Source organism: Bufo bufo, chromosome 2 (assembly GCF_905171765.1).
Source record: "Bufo bufo chromosome 2, aBufBuf1.1, whole genome shotgun sequence".
In the NCBI taxonomy this organism is placed as follows: domain Eukaryota; kingdom Metazoa; phylum Chordata; class Amphibia; order Anura; family Bufonidae; genus Bufo; species Bufo bufo.
In genome coordinates this window covers 436,653,258-436,676,651 of record NC_053390.1, presented here as the reverse complement: position 1 = coordinate 436,676,651, position 23,394 = coordinate 436,653,258, and the positions used below count along the sequence as shown (strand labels likewise).

At 44.0% G+C, this 23,394-nt stretch overlaps 1 protein-coding gene across 2 annotated transcripts in view; it reads left to right on the top strand.

Annotated features, from left to right (window-relative positions):
* MED26 (mediator complex subunit 26) overlaps positions 1–23,052 on the top strand; it is a 33,187-nt gene extending 10,135 nt beyond the window's left edge. For both annotated transcript variants that reach the window (XM_040417448.1, XM_040417449.1), the window contains exons 2-3: positions 16,535–16,609; positions 20,011–23,052. In XM_040417448.1, the coding sequence (XP_040273382.1) occupies positions 16,535–16,609; positions 20,011–21,678 (1,743 nt within the window). In that variant the 3' untranslated portion in view covers positions 21,679–23,052. The remainder of the gene's footprint in view (positions 1–16,534; positions 16,610–20,010) is intronic.
* The last annotated feature ends 342 nt before the right edge of the window (positions 23,053–23,394 follow it).

The window sequence follows — 23,394 nt, the reverse complement described above, 5'->3', positions numbered from 1 at the left end:
CGGCCTGGACCTCACACGTCCACATCTAAATAACCGGTTATCCATGTAAAGTGCCTATTCCTTCAGTTAGGTGATAGTGAGGCAGACTTTATTACATGGACTGAAAATGGGGAAGGGAAAATGCCCGTTCCCGATCATTGCCTAGTCCAAGCTTGTGGCTTATCACCCCACCTCCACGTGGCACCAAAGATCATTGCTTGTCAGTAGCATGTTGCCCTGTGTTAATGGGGAATGTGCTGCCAACAATATACAGACTGAATTAGGGGACGAACAATCGTAGCAACCATTCACTTTGAATCGGGCCGTGTAAAATCGAGCGCTAGTTGACTTGTATATCGTTGCTTGTTCTGGGCCAAAATTCACCAGTAAAAGGAAGGGCATATTCACACATGGCATGTATCGCCACTCCCCACAGTGTACAATATAAACAGGCCAACAAATCACACTTTAGAACAGTGATGTTCAACCTGCAGCCTCCAGCTGTTGCAAAACTACAACTCCCAGCATGCCCGAATAGCTGTCGCCCATCCAGGCATACTGGAAGTTGTAGTTTTGCAGCATGTTGGGCATGCCTGCTTTAGAAGAAGTCACTTATATAACTGTTGAGTCACTTATCTTCACTTGAGGTAAATGCAAATACTACAGTTCAATCGTGCACCGATGTGAAGTCCTGTCTGGGACCTGTAGTTCCACAGATTCTCCCTCCTCTTTCCAGCTCCTAGAGGCAGTAGGAACTAACTTATCCAGCTCCTCTGAATGTGGAAAATATAACAGGTTTCCAATGGTCACACATGGGCAAGACCCATGCATACAAGGAGCAGCCTGCCTGGTACACTTACCCTGGGCTCCTGGGGCATCAGATGCACACGCTGTAGAGGCGGCCCCATAAGACGGGTGCCACTAATTGTCAGGTGATTGGGAGCTGTGCTGCAATATGCCTACATGGCGGACTGCACCTTCTGCTTCTGGCTCCATCTACAGTAATGTTTCCGGCTAATTGGGGCTTAAGGCCGTTGGACCCCCCTGATCTGATATTGGTTTTCTGACCAGAGGATATGTTTTTAGGATATGTCATCAGTATCCAAAAAGTGGACACCTTTAAAGTCAGTCCTACAGTTTAGATGAATACAATCAAAACACGCCAATTTACACCGACAAGTGTGTTCACTAGGCCAACAATCGGCCTAAGTATGTTCTGCTAGTGTCGGGCAGAACGTAATGAGTTTGCAACACGTCTAGGATAATCTAGAACGGGGTTTTTCAGACCTACTCACCAGCGAACAAATACTACTGTGTAGTGGTTGTATTCCATCCATAGCAGCACCAAATAAATACCACTGCATAGCTCTCATATTACCCCCATACTGAAAACATGACACCACCTCGCAGCACCAAATGCTGTAGTGCAGTGTAAAATACCGCCCGGTAGCGCAAAGTGCACCTCAGTTGCACTAGACCTATCCATTGAAGTAGAAAATACAGCCCAGCATCATGTAGAACACATGGTCACACCAGAGTCCACACATACATGCCCTGCTGTGAAGTGTAATTGACTTTCTTCCAGCCATGCCCTTGGCATTGTCTTTGAACTTGGCACATGCCCATTCTTGGACACCTTGAGCTCTGCTTACAGCACTTGGTGGCCCCAGATTCCAGCTGAGAACTTGAAACTTGATGCTGCAAGGCATCTCTGGTACTGGAGCTTTGAGGAAACGGGTGGCACAGTTGCAGGAGGAGGAGAGCAGTCAAAGTGAGTTCCTTACTGACTGCCCCTACCATTAGCTGCGTGCAAGTGCGGTGCAGTGGTATTCTTCTCCTTTGACAGTAGGATATAATGCATAGAGCAGGAGGAGCTGAGCACATCGATTTATATAGTTTTATGGGAAAAGATTCAGTAAAACTTTCCAAACCACACGGCCAATAGTCACAGTGCAAAACCATTGTGGTTTTGCAGTCTGGCACACAAGGAGAGATTTATTAATACTGGTTTAGTTGTCCATAACAACCAATCAGATTCCAGCTTACATTTTTCAGAGCTCCTTTGGAAAATGATAGGTGGAATCTGATTGCCTTATTTGCCCATAGCAACCAATTTTGATCTCCCTCAGTGTCTTTCTGCGTACAGTCTTTGGCGTTGTTTGGTATATGTGGGTGCAATGCAGTAAGGTAGAAGGGGAATTGGTCGGCACTCCTCGTCGATAAAGTGGTGCTCAGTGGTAAATAGTTCAATAGGTCGAATGTCAAAACCACGGCACTCAAATCATTGGTGCAAGTAACAGTGATTGGATGGAATAAATCAAAGTAATGTAAAGACGCTGGCCAACGTTTAGGTCTAAGGCTACTTTCACACCTGCGTTCGGGTGTCCGCTCGTGAGCTCCGTTTGAAGGGGCTCACAAGCTGCCCCTAATGCATTCTCAGTGGAGGCGGATCCGCTCAGAATGCATCAGTCTGGCGGCGTTCAGTCTCTGCTCCGCGAGCGGACACCTGAACGCTGCTTGCAGCGTTCGGGTGTCCGCCTGGCCGTGCGGAGGTGAGCGGATCCGTCCAGACTTATAATGGAAGTCAATGGGGGACGGATCCGTTTGAAGATGACACTATATGGCTCAATCTTCAAACGGATCCGCCCCCATTGACTTTCAATGTAAAGTCTGAACGGATCCGCTCAGGCTACTTTCACACTTAGAAATTTTTCTAAGTTATAATGCAGACGGATCCGTTCTGAACGGATGCAAACGTCTGCATTATAGGAGCGGATCCGTCTGATGAAACATCAGACGGACCCGCTCCGAACGCTAGTGTGAAAGTAGCCTAACCTAGACCTTGTTCACGGCCTGCTATTCAAAGCATATAACAAGCAAAACTTAGTAACATAAAATTCATTATCCAAACGTTATATACATGATGCCATAGAAATACATTGAAGACAAACTGATCGTCCCCGGAGCCCATAGTAGGGAATAGTAAGGCCGGATTGCAGAATATCACTAGGAACATAGTAGGTAATGAAAATTAAGACCAAACTTAACATAACCTCAATCTATACATTTGAGTATGTCGATATGTGAAATGTAATACGAGACTAGCCGCTGGTCCTAGTTTATATACAGTAGGCTAAATGTAGGTAAGACATATGGATAAAACATATAGCAGCCAAACCGAATATTAATATTGGATTATCCTTTTGTCTTCAATGTACGGTATTTCTATGGCATCATGAATTTTTATGTTACTATTCCCTACTATGGGCTCCGGGGACAATTATCAATTTGTCTTAAATGTATTTCTATGGCATCATGTATATCAGGGCTCGACAAATCCCGGGCGCCAGGTCGCCATGGCGACCAGGAATTTGGTCCTGGCGCTTGGGTATTTGTCAGCCCGTTTTCAAAGATGCGCTCTCGGCGCGCACCATGGTTTCCTGAGCCGGCACAGTGGAGAAGGAGAGCAGTCCCTCCCTCCCCACTGTGCGCGGCTGCCGCTGGCCACTAAGAACAGAGTAGGAGGAGATGGGGAGGGACTGTGGCCACTGCGCCACCAATGAATGTGCCGGCCATATCCCGGCCCCTATGACTGCACGCTGTGATCCGCGCGGATCAGTTGAGGGGTTATTCGCGCGGATCACAGTGTCCTGTCAGAGGTCGGGTGCCGGGAATGTTTGTCTGCATTGGTGGCAGTTTGCAGTTCCGATCGGAGTCCCAGCAGTGTAATGCTGGGGCTCCGATCGGTTACCATGGCAGCCAGGAGTCACGCTACTGAAGTCCTGGCTGCCATGGTATGTTAGTGAGCAGCATTATACTCGCGTGCGCCGTGGCCGCTGGGCGCTCTTACTTCTGTCTGTGCGGCGCATTGCTAATGCTTATAGCATTAGCAATGCGCCGCACAGACCTATGAGAAGAAGGAGCTCCCGGCGATAACGGCGCACGTGAGTATAATGCTGCTCACTAACATACCATGGCAGCCAGGACTTCAGTAGCGTCCTGGCTGCCATGGTAACCGATCGGAGCCCCAGCATTACACTGCTGGGACTCCGATCGGAACTGCCCACTGCCACCAATGATTGGGGGAGGAGGGGGACCCTGTGGCCACTGCCACCAATGATTAATACTGGGGAGGGTTTGTTACCAGAGGGGGCTGATAAGAGGGAGGGGGGAGAGGGGGGCTGATCAGAGGCTGGAGGGGGCTGATCAGAGGCTGGGGGGCACATGAGAGGCTGGCTGCCATGGTCATCTCCCTGCTGTTGTGTGCACAAAGCCCAGGGCAGCAGGGAGAGTGTAAAGTCCTATTCACCCTAATAGAGCTCTATTAGGGTGAATATGACAAGGGTTCTAGCCCTTAAGGGGGCTAATAGTTATTAAATAAAGTAAAAAAAAAAAGTTTAAACACCCCCCCCCCCCAAATATAGAAAACAATATATTGCGATATACATGCTTAAAATTATATCGCAATATAGATTTTATGACGCGGCTCCGCCTGGCTCCTAACTTTTTTAGCTGGCTCCTAGATTCCAAGGAAATTTGTCAAGCCCTGATGTATATAATGTTTGGATAATGAATTTTATGTTACTAAGTTTTGCTCGTTATATGCTTTGATTAGCAGGCCGTGAACAAGGTCTAGGTTAGACAGGACCGTTGGCCAGCGTCTTTACATTACTTTGGATCACTGTTACTTGCACCAATGATTTGAGGGCAATGCAGTAAGGTAGACCTGTGAAGGCTGTCTGTAGTTAACCATTTCTATGGGGTTGGTCACTCGCGATTTGCAAGTTCAGCGTTTGGGTTATCTAAGAATTCCGTAATGGATTCTGTTACCACGGACCATAACTGTATTCTATGACGGCATGCACCACGGAGGCATTCAGTCATAATAGAAGTCTATGGCCAGCATATCGGGTCCGTTCATAACGGATGTAGAAGGTTGTATTATTGTGACGGATCCAGCAAAAACGCAGATGTGAAAGTAGCCTTACCTGCCTTCCAAGAGCCATTGTTTTTGTTTTCATTTTCTGTTCACATAGCCACATAGGGCTATTTTTTTGTGGGTAAAGTGGAATTTTTATTTTTTTTATGGCACTATTTTACCATAGTATATATTTGAAAACAGGGAGAAAAATTTATTTGAGGTGAAATTGCAAAAAAATAAAAATTCTGCTAAGGTTTTTGGGGTTTTATTTTTGCACCCTTCACTGCACTAAAAATGACATGACTACCTCATTCTGTGGGTCAGTACAGTTACAGCAATACCAAATTTATGTAGTTTTTGTGTCTTGCTACTTTAAAAAAAATAAAAACCTTTTGGAAAAAACTTTTCTTTGCAAAGCATATTTTATAATTTTATTATATTTCTGTCTACAGAGCTGTTTGAGGGCTTGATTTTGTGGGATGGACTTTAGTTTTTAATTAGACCATTTTGGTATGAATTTCTTTTTTTTTTTTCTCCATCCAAATTTGTATGTGTGTAGGGGAGACAAGGTGACTAATGGCATACACCACACAGTTTATATTAGGATATGCCATAAATGTCTGATAGATGTGCTTTCTAACACTGGGACCCGCTGCCCTGCATGCACCCACACATCCTCTCCATTCACTGCTTTGGGACTTTAGGAAAAGCTGAGCCAAGTGCTTTTCTGTTTTCAGACATCTCATATGGGCTGGCTACACATGAACCACATTCCCATTTTTGACTGGTATGGGTCTCAAAGGTGGGACCCGCAACTATTGTACATTTATAGCATACCCTAATAATATGCTTAAAGGCAACTGTCAGCAGGTTTGTACCTATAAAACTGGCTGACCTGTTACATGGCACTTGGCAGTTGAAGGCTTCTGTGTTGGTCCCATGTTCATATTGCTGAGAAAGATAGTTTTAATGTATGCAAATGAGGCTCTAGGAGCAATGGAGGCGTTGCCGTTACACCTAGAGCCTCTGCTCTTGCTGCACCTTGACAGGGCTAGGTGTGGTGACGTCACTGCCTGACCCTGTCAAAGTGGAGAGGGCGCAGCAATTGTAGAGAGAGCTGAGCCTCTAGGTGTATTGGCAATGCTCCCATTGTTCCTACAGTCTCAACTGCATACATTAAAACCTCATATTTCTCAGTAATGTGGGCACATGGGACCAACACAGATGCCTTCAGCTACCAAGTGCCAATCTGCTGACAGATGCCCTTTAATTGTCCCAGATGGGAAAACCCTTTTTAGGGGCTCATGCACACGAATGTGTGCTGGCCGGGCCCGTATCTTAGCCCTCAAACAGGGCACCGGCTGTTTGTGCACCACATCCCGGATGCCGAACCATTCACTTGAATGGGTCTGCAATCCGGAAGGTGCGGAATAGAAGCACTACGGAGCGCTTCCGTGTGTTTTCATTCTGTGCCTCCGCACCACAAAAAAATAGAACTTGCTCCATATTTATTTATTTTATTTTTCTTTTTTTCTTTTAATGTGCCAATGGTTCACAGACCCATTCAAGTTGAATGGATCTGCATCCATCTGTGCCAACTACAAGGATAGTCCCCGTGCATTGGGGGCCATAATGCATGAGCCCTAAAGGGAATGTGTCATCAGAAAAGGACCTATTGTTTAAATCGTGTTTTTTATGTTTAACATATTTTTTTAAGAATTTTAGGTTATTTTTAAATCTCCATGTCAATATATAATATTTATATATTTATATATATATAAATGTTTTTGCACTGGCCACTAAGAATAATTGGCGCTGCTTCTTGGTTTGTACAGATCACTTTACTGCAGTTACCAGCTTATCTGTACACAGAGGTGATATAATTACAGGCGGGATTAGAATGCCAGGTAAGCCAGAATCCACCATTCACAATAGGTGATTGTCAGAGCGTATCTATTCCTTCCTTGTACAATGACCTCAGCTCAGGTCACAGAGCATGCCTAGAAAACTGTCCCATGTAAGTCAATGAGGTCCTCTCTTGACCATTGTGTCTATGAACCATGGGGCTGCTGTAAAGCAATTTTCTTTATACTTCCTAACTGCTAATAAGAATAGCTCAGGCAAGATGACCGCCCCCATAATCATGTTCAGGAAATGGATAAAAAAATATCTAAAGTCAGAAAATAGAGATTTGAGTCTATTGGACTCGAGGCATGGATAGATGTAGTTTATGGGGATAAAGAGCTATCTTTCTAATTTCAGACCACTCTTAGGCCTCTTGCACACAAACGTGCGGGCCGCAATGCACGAACACCCACAGTGGGGCAGCAGATTGCGCACCCATTCAGTTTAATGGGTCCGCGATCCGGCCGTTCCGCAAAAATATAGTACATGTTCTATTTTTTTTTTTTGCGGAACGGAAGTACGGGATGAAACCCCACGGAAGCACTCTGTGGTGCTTCCGTTCCGCATCCCCGGATTTGCAGACCCATTGAAGTGAATGGGTCCGCATCCGTAATGCGGAATGCACATGGAATGATGCCCGTGTATTGCGGATCCGCAAATGCCACAGAGCGCACACTCTTACCAGTAAAATGTTGTTTTAAGGATTTTTACATTTTCATAATGTTACCTAGCTGAGCTGTGCTATAAATCAGTCCTCCATACTTTATTTACATGCATGTCTACTGTATAGACTTGAAGTATGTTTCTTCCTGGAAGTGTATGTCCTGATGGGATTTCGTGGCTTCGGGCCCTCTAGTGACATTGTCATCCTCCTGTTCTTTCTTCAGGTTGTCACCCTTTCTTGCGGGGTCTAGTAGGTTTTCCCCCGTCCTCATCGTCGATGTTGGGTTGTTGGTACGAGCTGTTCACTGATGCCCGTGCCCAGCTGTGTGGCAGGGTTCCCAGACTGCATGTACAGGAGGTGGTAGCGGGCTGTTCTCCTTCTGAGGAGTCCTGTCTGTAGGGTCTTCGTAGTGTCTGCAGGACATGAGTAGCGTCCCTGCCCTGTGTGCTAATCACTTATAACCTGACCCGCGCTCCTATGAATAGCATTCAGCTCACTATTTATAGAGGACGGACCCAGGGCATGATGGGACGGCAGGCCCTGCACTGTAAACAGACTAAGTGCAGTGTCCTGAGTAGGATTAACCATATCCTTCCCTGGCATTATACCGGGTGGTATATGGGTAATGCACAGCAGTAGTTACACATCCGCATGTAATCCATTTTGTCAGCAGACAAGCTGCTTCGAACGATTTGGTGCCCTCTGTAACAGAGGAAACACTTGAATCTTAAGTGTCCAGTGGGCTCATGTGACGGAACTTTCCTGTGGCGCAGAAATACCTTTTTTTTTTTTTTTTTTTTATCTTTGCCAAATTACCCCAAATCAGTAGACCACCTGACATGTTTTAATAGACGTATTTTCTCAGAACTGTGCATTTTGTTCCCGTTATCGCTCCCAAAGCTTTATGAAGAAATTGACCACTGGACGTTACCAGTCTCCCTTGACAAAGGGACAGTCTGTAATGACTGGGCTGTGTGAGACTGTATGGATGTCCCTCCAACTGGTATCGCCCAGTTGCCAGTTTATTCATATATTTTTAGTAGTAAGGGTGCTGTCACACGTTCAGGCTTTTTGATGCCAAAATCGGGAGAGAGCGTAAAGGACAAATACAACTTCAGGTTCTGGCTACGAACTGCATAAAAAAACCTGAACGTGTGGCAGCACCCTTTTATAGAGGGACGGGTGGTCTTAGAAAGGTGCTCCAGAACTGTTAAATTATGGGGAACACAGAGGTTCTCTTTAGGTTTATGCCCAATTTCACTGGAAACACTTTTCACTTGTTAGAATTTGTTTGTAGTTTTAATGGAAATCGGTCAGCAGTTTTGTCCATGTAAAACTGCTGGCAGCACTCGGTGAAGGAAGAGGACGAGCACTACAAAGGTAGTTTCTGTACAGTTTATATTATCAGTGGTAATGTGAATATGATCAGTTATTCTGCCAGTGCACTGTGCTACAGCCGTCAGAGAAAACTAGCACTTGACTTTGAAGCTCTGCCTCCAGGGCACTCGCAGGAAAAGAACCTGGCAGAATAATTTCATATTCACATTACTGCTGATGAGAAAAGCTCCATATGTTTGTCCTGCTTCTCCCCAACCCCTATGTAGTGACAATGCAAAACTGCCTTTAAAATTTTGGGATTACAGCTACAGCCCTGCTCCTTTCCTGATCTTCCTAGGGCAGATGCACAGGAGTGTGGCTGCAACGTTCTGCATTACTGTACACTCAGGGCTCCTGATGGCGACCGAAACGGTCGCCAATGCGCCTTAAAATTTGCAGATGGCGACAAGACTTTTTAGTCTTGCTGCCATTTGCGACTGGACCGCCGTGCTGCTGCGCAGCCTAGTATCAGTTAAAGAACATGGCACACGCCATGTTCACCACTGTGCTAGTGAAGAGAAGGAGGAAATCCCTCCCCACTGTGATGCGGCCACCAATAGGGAGATGGCGGGGAGGAGCTGTGGCCACTGCGCCACCAATGAATGTAAAACATATTAATACAAGTATAGGCAGCGGTATCACAGACCCGGCCTCAATAACATGGCATGCGATACGCGGCAATTAACCCCTCAGGTGCCACATCTAAGGGGTTAATTGCTGCGGATCGCATGCCCCGTTATTGAGGCCGGGTCTGTGATACCGCTGCCGACACTTGTATAAATGAGTTGGAGAACCTTTCATGGGTCCAAAAAATATGAACATAGTAGCAGGCCACATAGAGCAGTGCCCAGGGATGTAAGTGCACTTACTATTATTCCTGGGCGCCGCTCCGTTCGCCCGCTGTGGCCCCTGGTATTTTCAACATTCAGAGCAAGCGTCTCCTTCTCCTTGACAGCAGCGCTGTCCAATCGCAGCTCAGAGCCAGGGAGGTGTTTTTTTTTTCTCCCCAGGAATAATAGTAAGTGCACCTAGATCCCTGGGCACCGCTCTATGTAAAGGTCCTCTTTAATTTCATTTGTTGGTGGTGCAGTGCGCCCCCCCCCCCCCCCCCCCCCATTGTTATATGGTGGCCACAGGGTGCCCTCCGATGATGGCAGTGGCAGATTACACTGCTGGGGCTCCGATTGGTTACCATGGCAGCCAGGACGCTACTGAAGCCCTGGCTGCCATAGTCAGCTCCCTGCTGCTGTGCGTACTTTGCACAGGGCAGCAGGGAGAGTGTGAAGTCCTATTCCCCCTAATAGAGCTCTATCGGGGTGAATAGGACAAGGGGTGAAAAGATCTAGGTTATAGCCCCTAAGGGGGGAAATGGTTATTAAATGGTTAAAAACACCAAAATACTAAGTTTAAATCGCTCCCTTTCCCAATTTTACATATAAAATTTACAAACAAGAAAAAATAAACATATTACATACTCCGCTCTGGAGAAGGCCGTGACAGAAAAAAAAATCTAAACCGTGCAATTCGCCATTTGTCCCCCAAAAGATGTCACTGGATGTGAGAGGTATGTGGTGCTGTATTCTCCTATATGTAGTGCTGGCTCACTACTGTGACCTGCGTCTCATCTTCTCAAAGTCCTTTTTTTTTTTTTATTATATGCATTTTAAAATTGACGTCTAAAAAATGTAATTTAGCTCCTAAATTTTTTTGTTTAGGAGCCAATGGCTCCTGGTTATTTTTTTTTTTAGTCTGGAGCTCTGACACTGGAGAATGCAGGCAGTGCTGCTCTCTGCCCAGTACTCGGTAACTGAGACGCGTAGGGAAGAGACATGTTCAGAGATGCCAGCACTGGCAGCTACACAGCAGTGATAGTTGGGGCTTGAAGCCTTTGTATATTACACATGGCCATCTTTAGTGAAATGCGCCGATGCTCATTTCAGGGGGACCAGAGGGGTGAAGATGGGGATATGTCCGGGTTCACCCCTGAACCTGGACAACACCTTTAATCCTACTAGAAGGTTATGGATAAATGCACACCTTGGTTTTGCCAATTGGGGTGGTGTGTTTTTGCAAAGTCTCACACTGTCAAGTCACTGCTTCCAATGTCACCCTGCAAGGGCACCCACCCAACTGGGAACACACAGTTGTACCCCTATTTGTAAACTTCTTGCAGCAATAGAGGAATAGCAAACCATAGTCACAGGAGAAGATGCTCCAGAATTGTTATGAGGAGTCTCTGGAGAGATGACTGGCTCTCTTTTAAAGGAAATTTATGTCTACAACCCCTTAGGGACTTAAGACGTACCGGTACACCATGTTTGCAGAGTCCTTAAGGACCCAGGACGTACCGGTACGTCCTAACTTTAAAACGGCATTGCGGCGCAGCGGGGGTTTATCGCAACAGGATGTCCGCTAAAATCATTCAGCGGGCATCCTGTCACAACGCCGGTGGGGGGGGGTCATGTGACCCCCCCCCCCTTCCCCCGCATCGGCGATCGCTGCAAACCGCAGGTCATTTCAGACCTGCGATTTTACCTTATCCGGCGGGCGGCCGTGCCATCGGGTCCCCATGCGGCTGTAGGGGGGACCCGATGGCATGGAAGGCAGCGCGATGCCTTCCTGTGACGTGCCTGTGAGATCCAGCCCCCTGGATCTCACAGGCCGGAAGCTGTATGAGTAATACACACAGTATTACTCATACAGCCAATGCATTCCAATACAGAAGTATTGGAATGCATTGTAAAGGATTAGACCCCCAAAAGTTCAAGTCCCAAAGTGGGACAAAAAATAAGTTGAAAAAAGAAAGTTTTCCCCCAAAAAAATTAAGTTTCAAGTAAAAATAAACAAATTTCATTTCCCCCCCAAATAAAGTTTAAAAAATAGGGGAGGGGGGAGTATACATATTAGGTATCACCGTGTCCGTATCGACCGGCTGTATAAACATACCACATGACCTAACCCCTCAGATGAACACCGTAAAAAATAAAAACTGTGCTAAATAAACAATTCTTTTGTCACCTTACATCACAAAAAGTACAACAGCAAGCGATCAAAAAGGCGTTTGCCCACCAAAATAGTACCAATCTAACCGTCACCTTATCCCGCAAAAAATGAGCCCCTACCTGAGACAATCGCCCAAAAAAAAAAAAAAACTATGGCTCAGAATATGGAGATTGTATTCATGTATTAGAGAAAATCCAAATCGTACATCCTCATTCCTATACTTCTGATATGACAACTGTTTTCAAATTAGTCAGACTATGGAAACACTAAAACATCATTATTTTTTTTTGCTTCAAAAATGAAATAATTGTGTAAAACTTAGATAAATAAAAAAAAGTATACATATTAGGTATTGCAGCGTCCGTGACAACCTGGTCTATAAAAATATCACATGATCTAACCTGTCAGATAAATGTTGTAAATAACAAAAAATTAACGGTGCCAAAACAGCTATTTCTTGTTACCTTGCCTCACAAAAAGTGTAACTTAGAGCAACCAAAAATCATATGTACCCTAAACTAGTATCAGCAATACTGCCACCCTATCTCGTAGTTTCTAAAATGGGGTCACTTTTTGGGAGTTTCTACTCTAGGGGTGCATCAGGGGGGCTTCAAATGGGACATGGTGTCAAAAAAAACAGTCCAGCAAAACCTGCCTTCCAAAAACCGTATGGCATTCCTTTCCTTCTGCGCCTTGCCGTGTGCCCGTACAGCTGTCAGAATCAGGGCCATAAATATTGATTTTGGTTTGGCTGTTAACCCTTGCTTTGTAACTGGAAAAAAATTCTAAAAATGGAAAATCTGCCAAAAAACTGAAATTTTGAAATTGTATCTATTTCCATTAATTCTTGTGGAACACCTAAAGGGTTAACGACATTTGTAAAATCTGTTTTGAATACCTTGAGGGGTGTAGTTTCTAGAATGGGGTCATTTTTGGGTGGTTTCTATTATGTAAGCCTCGCAAAGTGACTTCAGACCTGAACTGGTCCCTAAAAATTGGGTTTTTGAAAATTTCAAGATTTGCTTCTAAACTTCTAAGCCTTGTAACATCCCCCAAAAATAAAATATCATTCCCAAAATGATCCAAACATGAAGTAGACATATGGGGAATGTAAAGTAATAACTATTTTTGGAGGTATTACTATGTATTATAGAAGTAGAGAAATTGAAACTTGGAAATTTGCAATTTTTTACAAATTTTTGGTAAATTTTTGTTTTTTATATTTTTTTTTATAAATAAAAATAAAAATTTTACCAGTGTCAAGAAGTACAATATGTGACGAAAAAACAGTCTCAGAATCGCCTGGATAAGTCAAAGCATTTTAAAGTTTTCAGCACTTAAAGTGACACTGGTCAGATTTGCAAAAAATGGCCAAGTCCTTAAGGGGTTAAAGATTGGGTTAGTTTTTTTTTTTGGGATTTTTTTTTTGGGATTTTTTTTTTTTTTTTTTTCCCCTTTCTACCTTCAGAAAGCCACAACTGTTCTCATTTTTCATTGACATTTTTTGCAGTACAAGTTGTGTTTTTTAATGGCACCATCTAACTTACTATAGCTTGCATTGGAAAACGGGAGAAAATTCTTTGTAGGGAGAAACTGGGGGGGAAAAAACACAATTCCACCAAGATTTTTTGGGGTTTGATATTGCAGCGTTTACCATGTGCTAAAAATGTGAAGACATTCTTATTCTGCAGTTCAGTATGATTACAACAGTACCAAACTTGTATAGCATTAGTGTAAAAAAATTAATAAAACTTTTGAAACAATGTTTCTTTACATCACCATTTTCTAACAGCTGTAACTTTTTTTCATACTTCAATCTACAAATCTGTATGAGGGCTTTGCAGGACAAACTAGTCTTCATTGGTACCATTTTGGGGCACTTGCATCCTTTTGACTACTTTTTTATAAAAAAAAAATTTGGTGGGGGGGTACAAGGTGGCCAAACAATGCTGAACATTTTTTTTTTTTTTTTTTTTACCGCTACAGTGTTTACTGTGTGGGACAAATATTTTTGTATATTTTTCGCAGACACGATGATGCCAGTTGATGGGGGTGTGTGTATGTAAAATTGGGATAGAAGATGTTTTTAGAGAGAAGACTCCAGCATAGCGGAAACAGGACGTATCTGTTTTGCAGCCCATAGACTTCTATTATGATGGAATGAATAACGGAATCCCTCTAAAGTAATTCTGTTATGTATTCCATCATAGAATTGAGTTATGGTCCGTGGTAACGGAATCCATAATGCAATTCTCCTTTTCCACCAAACTAGGTGTGAACGAATTTCAAAATATCAAATTCACTCTATTGATTTTTTTTCCAAAAAAAATTTTAATGTATTTTTTAGTCAGCTCGCTGTGACAGTCCTGGGATCCTTCGCAAGGCCCCAGGCTGTCATGGCAACCGATTTGAGCCTCACAATTTCACTGTGCAGATACTGATCGGAAGACACAGAGCCCCCTCCCTCTGTCTAACCCCACAGATGCCACGGTCGCTATTGATGGTGGCGTGTACGGTGTTAAGTGACTGGGATTGATGTCACAGTTGATTCTGGTCACTGCTGGTGAGTGTCAGCACGTGAGCCCACTCCATGCATTCCCTGCATGCTAATGCTATACGGCATTATGTGTCAAGGGATTAAACATGTTGCAGGCGAAGCTGAGTAGATTGATATATAGTTGTGGGAATGGCTTCCGTATAACTTGTAACTTATAGAAAGTATGTATGCTCAGGCAAATCGCTGAGTAAAACTGCCCACTGGACTCCTAAGCCCAGAATGAGAAGATAATTCAATGAATAAAGTAAATGTTTTCCTGAATCTTTCCCCATAAAACTATATACAGTGGGGGAAATAATTATTTGACCCCTCACTGATTTTGTAAGTTTGTCCAATGACAAAGAAATGAAAAGTCTCAGAACAGTATCATTTCAATGGTAGGTTTATTGTAACAGTGGCAGATAGCACATCAAAAGGAAAATCGAAAAAATAACTTTAAATAAAAGATAGCAACTGATTTGCATTTCATTGAGTGAAATAAGTATTTGAACCCCTACCAACCATTAAGAGTTCTGGCTCCCACAGAGTGGTTAGACACTTCTACTCAATTAGTCACCCTCATTAAGGACACCTGTCTTAACTAGTCACCTGTATAAAAGACACCTGTCCACAGAATCAATCAATCAAGCAGACTCCAAACTCTCCAACATGGGAAAGACCAAAGAGCTGTCCAAGGATGTCAGAGACAAAATTGTAGACCTGCACAAGGCTGGAATGGGCTACAAAACCATTAGCAAGAAGCTGGGAGAGAAGGTGACAACTGTTGGTGCGATTGTTCGAAAATGGAAGGAGCACAAAATGACCATCAATCGACCTCGCTCTGGGGCTCCACGCAAGATCTCACCTCGTGGGGTGTCAATGGTTCTGAGAAAGGTGAAAAAGCATCCTAGAACTACACGGGAGGAGTTAGTTAATGACCTCAAATTAGCAGGGACCACAGTCACCAAGAAAACCATTGGAAACACATTACACCGCAATGGATTAAAATCCTGCAGGGCTCGCAAGGTCCCCCTGCTCAGGAAGGCACATGTGCAGGCCCGTCTGAAGTTTGCCAATGAACACCTGAATGATTCAGAGAGTGACTGGGAGAAGGTGCTGTGGTCTGATGAGACCAAAATAGAGCTCTTTGGCATTAACTCAACTCGCTGTGTTTGGAGGAAGAAAAATGCTGCCTATGACCCCCAAAACACCGTCCCCACCGTCAAGCATGGGGGTGGAAACATTTTGCTTTGGGGGTGTTTTTCTGCTAAGGGCACAGGACAACTTATTCGCATAAACGGGAAAATGGACGGAGCCATGCATCGTGAAATCCTGAGCGACAACCTCCTTCCCTCTGCCAGGAAACTGAAAATGGGTCGTGGATGGGTGTTCCAGCACGACAATGACCCAAAACATACAGCAAAGGCAACAAAGGAGTGGCTCAAGAAGAAGCACATTAAGGTCATGGAGTGGCCTAGTCAGTCTCCGGACCTTAATCCAATCGAAAACCTATGGAGGGAGCTCAAGCTCAGAGTTGCACAGAGACAGCCTCGAAACCTTAGGGATTTAGAGATGATCTGCAAAGAGGAGTGGACCAACATTCCTCCTAAAATGTGCGCAAACTTGGTCATCAATTACAAGAACCGTTTGACCTCTGTGCTTGCAAACAAGGGTTTTTCCACCAAGTATTAAGTCTTTTTTTGTTAGAGGGTTCAAATACTTATTTCACTCAATGAAATGCAAATCAGTTGCTATCTTTTATTTAAAGTTATTTTTTCGATTTTCCTTTTGATGTGCTATCTGCCACTGTTACAATAAACCTACCATTGAAATGATACTGTTCTGAGACTTTTCATTTCTTTGTCATTGGACAAACTTACAAAATCAGTGAGGGGTCAAATAATTATTTCCCCCACTGTACCTGCTCAGCTCCTCCTGCTCTAGTTTCCAGTATGTTAAATGGCATTTTCAATGGAACATAATTGTGCTGATCGGCTCTAGTAATGGGAAGGAATACCTTTACACTGCGGGTTTGCCAAACATACATCCGCGCAGAAAATCTGCTTGTAATCCACACTGTGTGCATAAGTACCCTAAGGGATTTTACTTTATAAAATCTGTGGATTGATGTCAGACTTTTTCTCTGCAGATTCTTAACATGGTGGCTGTGTTAGAAGTGATCTCCAGCTTGGAGAAGTTTCCTATTACCAAAGAGGCACTGGAGGTAGGTGTGGCGTTTTTGGCATTTGTGGTACTCCGAAATTACACACCCAAATTTTATCCCTTACTTACATGTTGTGTGAGCAATTGTGATCCCTTACCTGCATATTAAGAAAGGGTCCGCTGACTATTGAATGTCTATGACCTCCCAGCAATACCCCGATGGCAGACGTGTAGGAAAGCATGCAAGTCCTTGGGATAGGTAACTTGTAGGCTTCAGCGAATCAAGCTTCACAGATTAAAAGTCGATTTCTTCAAACACTTCGGTTTTAAAGCGGTCGGAGACCTGTCTCCATACAGCATTAAAATGCATTGCCCCCGTGTAGGCAAAATTCACTTCACCCGAAGTTGCGTGAGACTTTGGTGAATTAATTTGATACTCATTTCTACAACTTTAAAAACATTAAAAATTCTGAATCCGAAGTCGGGTTATGTTATTGTTATTAAAGATGCAGAAATGAATACTGAATTAATACACTGCAGTCCTGCATGACTTTGGTAGAAATACATTTCAGCGCTGAATGGAGACGGCATTAAAATTTAAGTGTTTGACCAATTCAGATCGATGATCCAAAGCTCGATTCGCTCAACACTAGTACCTGGTACCCCCACCAATCGGTTGTAACCATGTAACTTGTTCTGGCACTGCAGCTAATTGGTAACAGCTGATCAGCGAGGTTGTCGGTAGTCAGACACCCACTGATCTTCTATTGATGACACATCCTAAGGATAGGTCATTAATAAGTCTTGGAGAACCCCTTTAAGAGTACAGTCACATGCAGCAGATTTGTTGCAGACATTTTTGGAACTGAAAATCTATTTATCTGAATAGGCGTGTTGCAGTGGATGTCTGCAAGCTCCGTTTAGGGCTCTTTCACACTTGCGTTGTCCGGATCCGGCGTGTACTCCATTTGCCGGAATTACACCCGGATCCGGAAAAACGCAAGTGAACTGAAAGCATTTGAAGACTGATCAGTCTTCAAAATGCGTTCCGTGTTACTATGGCAGCCAGGACGCTATTAAAGTCCTGGTTGCCATAGTAGTAGTGGGGAGCGGGGGAGCAGTATACTTACCATCCGTGCGGCTCCCGGGGCGCTCCAGAATGACGTCAGAGCGCCCCATGCGCATGGATGACGTGTCCATGCGACACATTGTCCATGAGCGTGGGGTGCCCTGACGTCACTCTGGAGCGCCCGGGGAGCCGCACGGATGGTAAGTATACTGCTCCCCCGCTCCCCACTACTACTATGGCAACCAGGACTTTAATAGCGTCCTGTATACGGATCCGCGCCGGTAATGCGCCGAAACGACGTTTAGCTTAAGGCCGGATCCGGATTAATGCCTTTCAATGGGCATTAATTCCGGATCCGGGCTTGCGGCAAGTGTTGAGGATTTTTGGCCGGAGCAAAAAGCGCAGCATGCTGCGGTATTTTCTCCGGCCAAAAAACGTTCCGGAACTGAAGACATCCTGATGCATCCTGAACGGATTTCTCTCCATTCAGAATGCATTAGGATAAAACTGATCAGGATTCTTCCGGCATAGAGCCCCGACGACGGAACTCTATGCCGGAAGAAAAGAACGCAAGTGTGAAAGAGCCCTAAGATAAATAGGACTGTAATTTGTTAGAACGCTGTGTGGTGGGCTGTGCACTCATACAGTGCCGTTGTGGAGATCTGTTAAAAAATGCTGTGGATTTCACCCTTTGCATTCAAAATCAGCAGCAGAATATTTTCAAAAATCGCCAGCATGCGCTCAAATATTCACATGCTTCCATATTCCCATCCACATGTTCATTCAAATTTGTCTGTGAAATTTGCAACAGTGGTTAGATGCCTAACAGTAAATGAGTAATTTTGTTGGTCCTTCTATGATTTATCAAGTGTTTTGCAACTGACTATTCACTATAAAACTATTAATATACAGAGATTATATATACACACACCCTGTGTAAGATTTCTGCCTGCTGTCAGTTAATGAAAGAAATGTTTACATTCAGAGGATGGTGTTTGCATGGCTGAGAATGTTAGGAGCCAGCAGAATTTTGATGCAGACACCGCACCAAAATTCCACCGACTGTCGTGTTAGGCCTGCTTCCCATTGTTTCCAATGGGAGACAACGTTGAAGATCATAGGGCGGCAGTTTAAAGCCGCGACCAAGGAGGCACTTGCAGCTTCAGGTGGCGGCTGTCCACACACCTGAAGCCACAAGTGAGTCCTCAGCCTCTAAAGTTAAAAACCGCAGCGGTTTCTGGTGCGTTATACGCAACAGATTTTGACGAGCCCTTAGTTTATGTTGTCATTTGGCAGATCAGTTTTGCTTAAACGTTTGTAACTTTTCTGTGAGTCTGATGCTGCAGCATCAGAACTATTACAGAAATTACTGCAACAAATGTTAACCTACCCCTTATGGTGTATTGGTTGGGTTCTGTATATTAGTTTTTCCTGACCAGTAGTGTTATGCCTGAGCGCGACACTGCTGATTTACCTTTTTGTGCGGCGGTCCAGCATCCATAGCCAGAAATGGGAGGACATTTTAAAACAAAAACTTGCGTTTTGTATATATATATATATATATATATAATTATATAATTTTTTTTTTTAATATATTTTCATATTTTCATTTTTTTTATTTCTGGTGCAATAGGACATCCAGAGTTGCAACTAATGTAGGAGATTCCAGAAATATTCCCGTAGAACACAGTGCTGGACAGGAATGCAATATGTGTAAATGTCAGGTGTGAATGTGGACCAAGGCATGCCTACATTCTAGTCTCTGAATGGGAACGTTTCCTTTACTGAAAGCAAGTAGTGATCTCAAAAATTGAGAGGAATTTGGAAGTTGCAGAGGTTTTTTCTGCATTTATTGGTACACTAGGTGTTCCTCCAGTTCAGTTTCCCTGGCCAATCTGACTGGGAGTGTAGGGATTCGGGTTGCGTGCTGGGCTGTATAGCTGCTGAGTAGTGATGAGTGAACTTGTGTTTCAAGTTTGGCGTACAAGGTTCAGGTTATCTAAGAATTCCGTTATGGATTCCGCTACCACGGACCATAACCTATGGTTGTAAGTATCCATAACGGGATTCTTAGATAACCCGAAAGTTGTACGACAAACTTGAAACAGAAGTTTGCGTATCCCTACTGTTGAGGCAACTATACAACACCTTGAGAGTGCCATGCATTTGCCTACTCTAGTCATTAGGACCCATGCACAAGTCCCTGGACATTGTACCAAGGTTACTAGGGCATGTTTAAAGCCCAGCATGCATCCTGAGCCTTTCCACACCTGATATCAGATTCGGTGGGAACATTGAATTGGAGGGACACTTTAAGGGTTTTTCATTTAAATGCACTTAGACATTTAACATGGTTGGAGATTCTAATGTGCGTTTCCTTATTTATTATACAGGAAACAAGATTAGGAAAATTAATCAATGATGTTCGGAAAAAGACCAGCAACGAGGATCTTGCCAAGCGTGCAAAGAAACTGCTGCGTAGCTGGCAAAAGCTCATCGAGCCCGTACAACAGAATGAGCAATCTGCTAGGGGCACTCCAAATCCACCTGGTTCTGCCAATGGAGGCGGCACCCACAACTGTAAGGGAGAGACTACCCCAACTGTACTGTTGAGTGGAAAACCTGTTCAGGACTTCAAAGTCCGGAATGATATCCAGAAGGCACATTCTCCCAAGACTGAAAAGTTGGTTAACAGAAAGAGGAAGGGAGATGTTCGAGAAGGTACCCAGGGGCCAGCTAACAAAGTGGCCAAACCTAGTCATGAGCTGTTTCCAAACTCCTCACCTCTACCTACAAATGGAATTGGTGGAAGTCCCCCTGAAAGTTTGCCTGGTGCACTTGATGGCAGCTTACAGACTAACCGCCTGGAGACTGAGAATGATAAGCATAGCAAGATCCCTGTAAATGCTGTCCGGCCTCACACCAACTCCCCTGGACTTGTAAAACACCCAAGCACTTCCTCTTTGTTGAAAGCGGCCGTCCTGCAGCAGCACAGTGTAGCGCTAGAAGATGCCCATTCTCATCAGCCACGTAGTCCCCGCTGTTCCTCTTTCAGCCCTCGTGGCACTAGAGCAGAGCTAGTGGCACGGCAGCACACCACATATGCACCAAAGGGTTCTGCGCCCAGCCCCTCTCAAAGGCTGCCTGGTGTGGACACTGCACATGCACCCTCTTATCAATCCCCTGGGCACCCTGCTACACCTCCTGCCATAGCAAAAAGACTTGAATCTCCCAAAAGCGAAATGGCAAACTCTTCACCTCACAGATCAGTGGAGCAGCCACTCCCTGCTGACTGGCACCACCAGCAGTCTCCCAGGATAACACAACAGCACACGTCAAGGAGCAGTCAGCCGTATATAGACCCTCAAACACCACACAGTGGCTTTTCACCAGAGCCCTCCAAAATGGACAGCGATGATGCTACATCTGGCTCAGATAGTCGAAAGAAAAAGAAATCCCGTAATCGGGGTGAGCAAGAAGGGTATTGTACAGATGGGACTAGCAAACAGACACGAGTAAAAAAGGATCGGAAGTTAAAATTTGATTTCATGACTGGGCAAATAAAACCCTTGACACACAAAGATCCAGCTCAGAATGAAAGTTCAGCCCCCTCAGAACAGCACAGAACTGAGACCGACAAACAGGACCCCAAACTCTGTCTGCCAAGTCCTTTTGAGCAGACAAACTGGAAGGAATTGTCTCGAAATGAGATCATCCAGTCCTATCTCAATCGGCAGAGCAGCTTGTTGTCTTCCTCTGGTGTACAGACGCAGAGTGCACATTACTATATGTCTGAATATTTAAAACAGGAGGCATGCACTAAGCGAGAAGCTAGAAAAACTCATGTTTTAGTGCCACTTGCCCTCCCTAGTGATCTGCCTGGAAAAAACAGGGAAGTAACTAGTGCGGACGTAGAAAGACTACATGATCAACATTGGCCTGGTGTCAATGGCTGTCACGATACACAGGGCAATTGGTATGATTGGACGCAGTGCATCTCCTTGGATCCACATGGTGATGATGGTAGATTAAACATCTTGCCTTATGTCTGCCTCGACTGAGCACCTGTCCCAAATCTTTCTCATATCTGCGGTTGTCACTGCAAACCATGGGTCGCTTGGCGACCACTGCTCAACATGGAAGATTTAAGTGAGAGAGGAGTTCCCTGTTTCAAGGGATGTGGAGGGTGGGGTAGTAGAGCACCTGGAAGAGGAGAAGCTTTGTGTCCACTACATCCTGGGAATTGCCTTTCCCTGCCGGAGCTCCCCCATGAGTCTGCCGCACCCGTTCTTTTCTGCTAAATGCTGCTACCGGTTTACTAAAAGGATTAAAGAAGAGGGTCATGAAATGCAATCGAAGGGTGTGCAAAGGGGGGCTAAGTTTGGAGTTTTGAAACTCCTATAGCTTGGCTGTATAGTTGGCTGTAATAAAAGAAAAAAAAATCTGTGAAAAATTCAAGTGTTAAGTTCAAATCTACCCTTTCAAATGCAAAAAAGTGGATTTTCCGGTATCTGATAAAGGGCTGGAATAAAAAAAATTTATATATACACATATATATATATATGTGACAGGTACCTAAAACTTATGTGAAAGAGGATTTAATTAAGTTGAGAGTAAGTTACCATAACAGAGTATGCATTTATTTATTTGAATTTTTCCTTTGTTTTTTTCCTTTTTAGATTTTATTTCCACTTAAAAAAAAAAAAAAATAATTTGACAGTAAACGTCTCAAGTAGAGGCGCACATTGAAGTGTGCGATTCCAAGCATCACAACTGGTCCCTGTGTCATGGGCAGGGGAAGAGTCTTAAAATCATTCATTCCCTCCTCCCCGCTACGTTTTACCTTTTTCCTGTAAAGATGATTTGAGTTAACATCCCACAAGCCTCTGTAATTGTGAGAAACCGATCCCAAAGCTGCTGCTAACCACTGTGTTCAGAATCCCAATACTGAATTGGATTTGGTATTGACTCGTCTTTTTAAAAAGCACATTTTATTACTTTATTTTCATTGATTTCAGGTCCTATCCCGTCACGTCAGTTCTTCAAATGACCCTCACCTCCAAAACTTCAAGGTGATGGATGGTGCTACTAGCTTCTAAATTATCCAGACACAATACAGAGAGGGCCGGCTTGTATGCTGGGAAGATAAAAACCACACACTCTTAAACATACTTGCTATCATTCCTTTAGATGTAACCTGCCTTACGGGATCTCCATGATAAAAACGTGATCTTTTTTCTTTTCTTTTTTTTTTTTTTTTTTCTTTTTGCAAAAAATAAAACAAAAAGAAAAGAAACAAAAGCCTTAGTTGAATGTACAGTAAGACTTCTGTATTTCTGATATGCAGAAGAGGGCAACTTTGCTAACTTTGGTCCTATCAGTGGACAAATTGTGATATAAATGTGGAAACCATAATAAAAAAAATACAAATTGTGTACAGTTTGGTGTTATTTAAGAGGGGGGTTTAAATTGAATTACTTAAAGAAGAACTCCCGCAAACAATGTTGCTAGAAAGGTGTAAGATGTAATCTGTAGTGAATGGATTTGTGAGTTATAACCTCCCATCTGATCCTCAGCTGTGTCATGTGACCAGCAATCAGGCTCTCCAACTGACACAGCATCTTATTTGTGGACAGGAAGTCAGTTTCTCCATGTATTCCTATGAGAGCCTTAATGTCAGTCTCATAGGAGCGAATAGAAAAGTAACTGACTTCCTGTCAATTGGACATCAGAGATTTGGTCACATGACACAGCAGAGATTCAGAAGGGAGGTTATA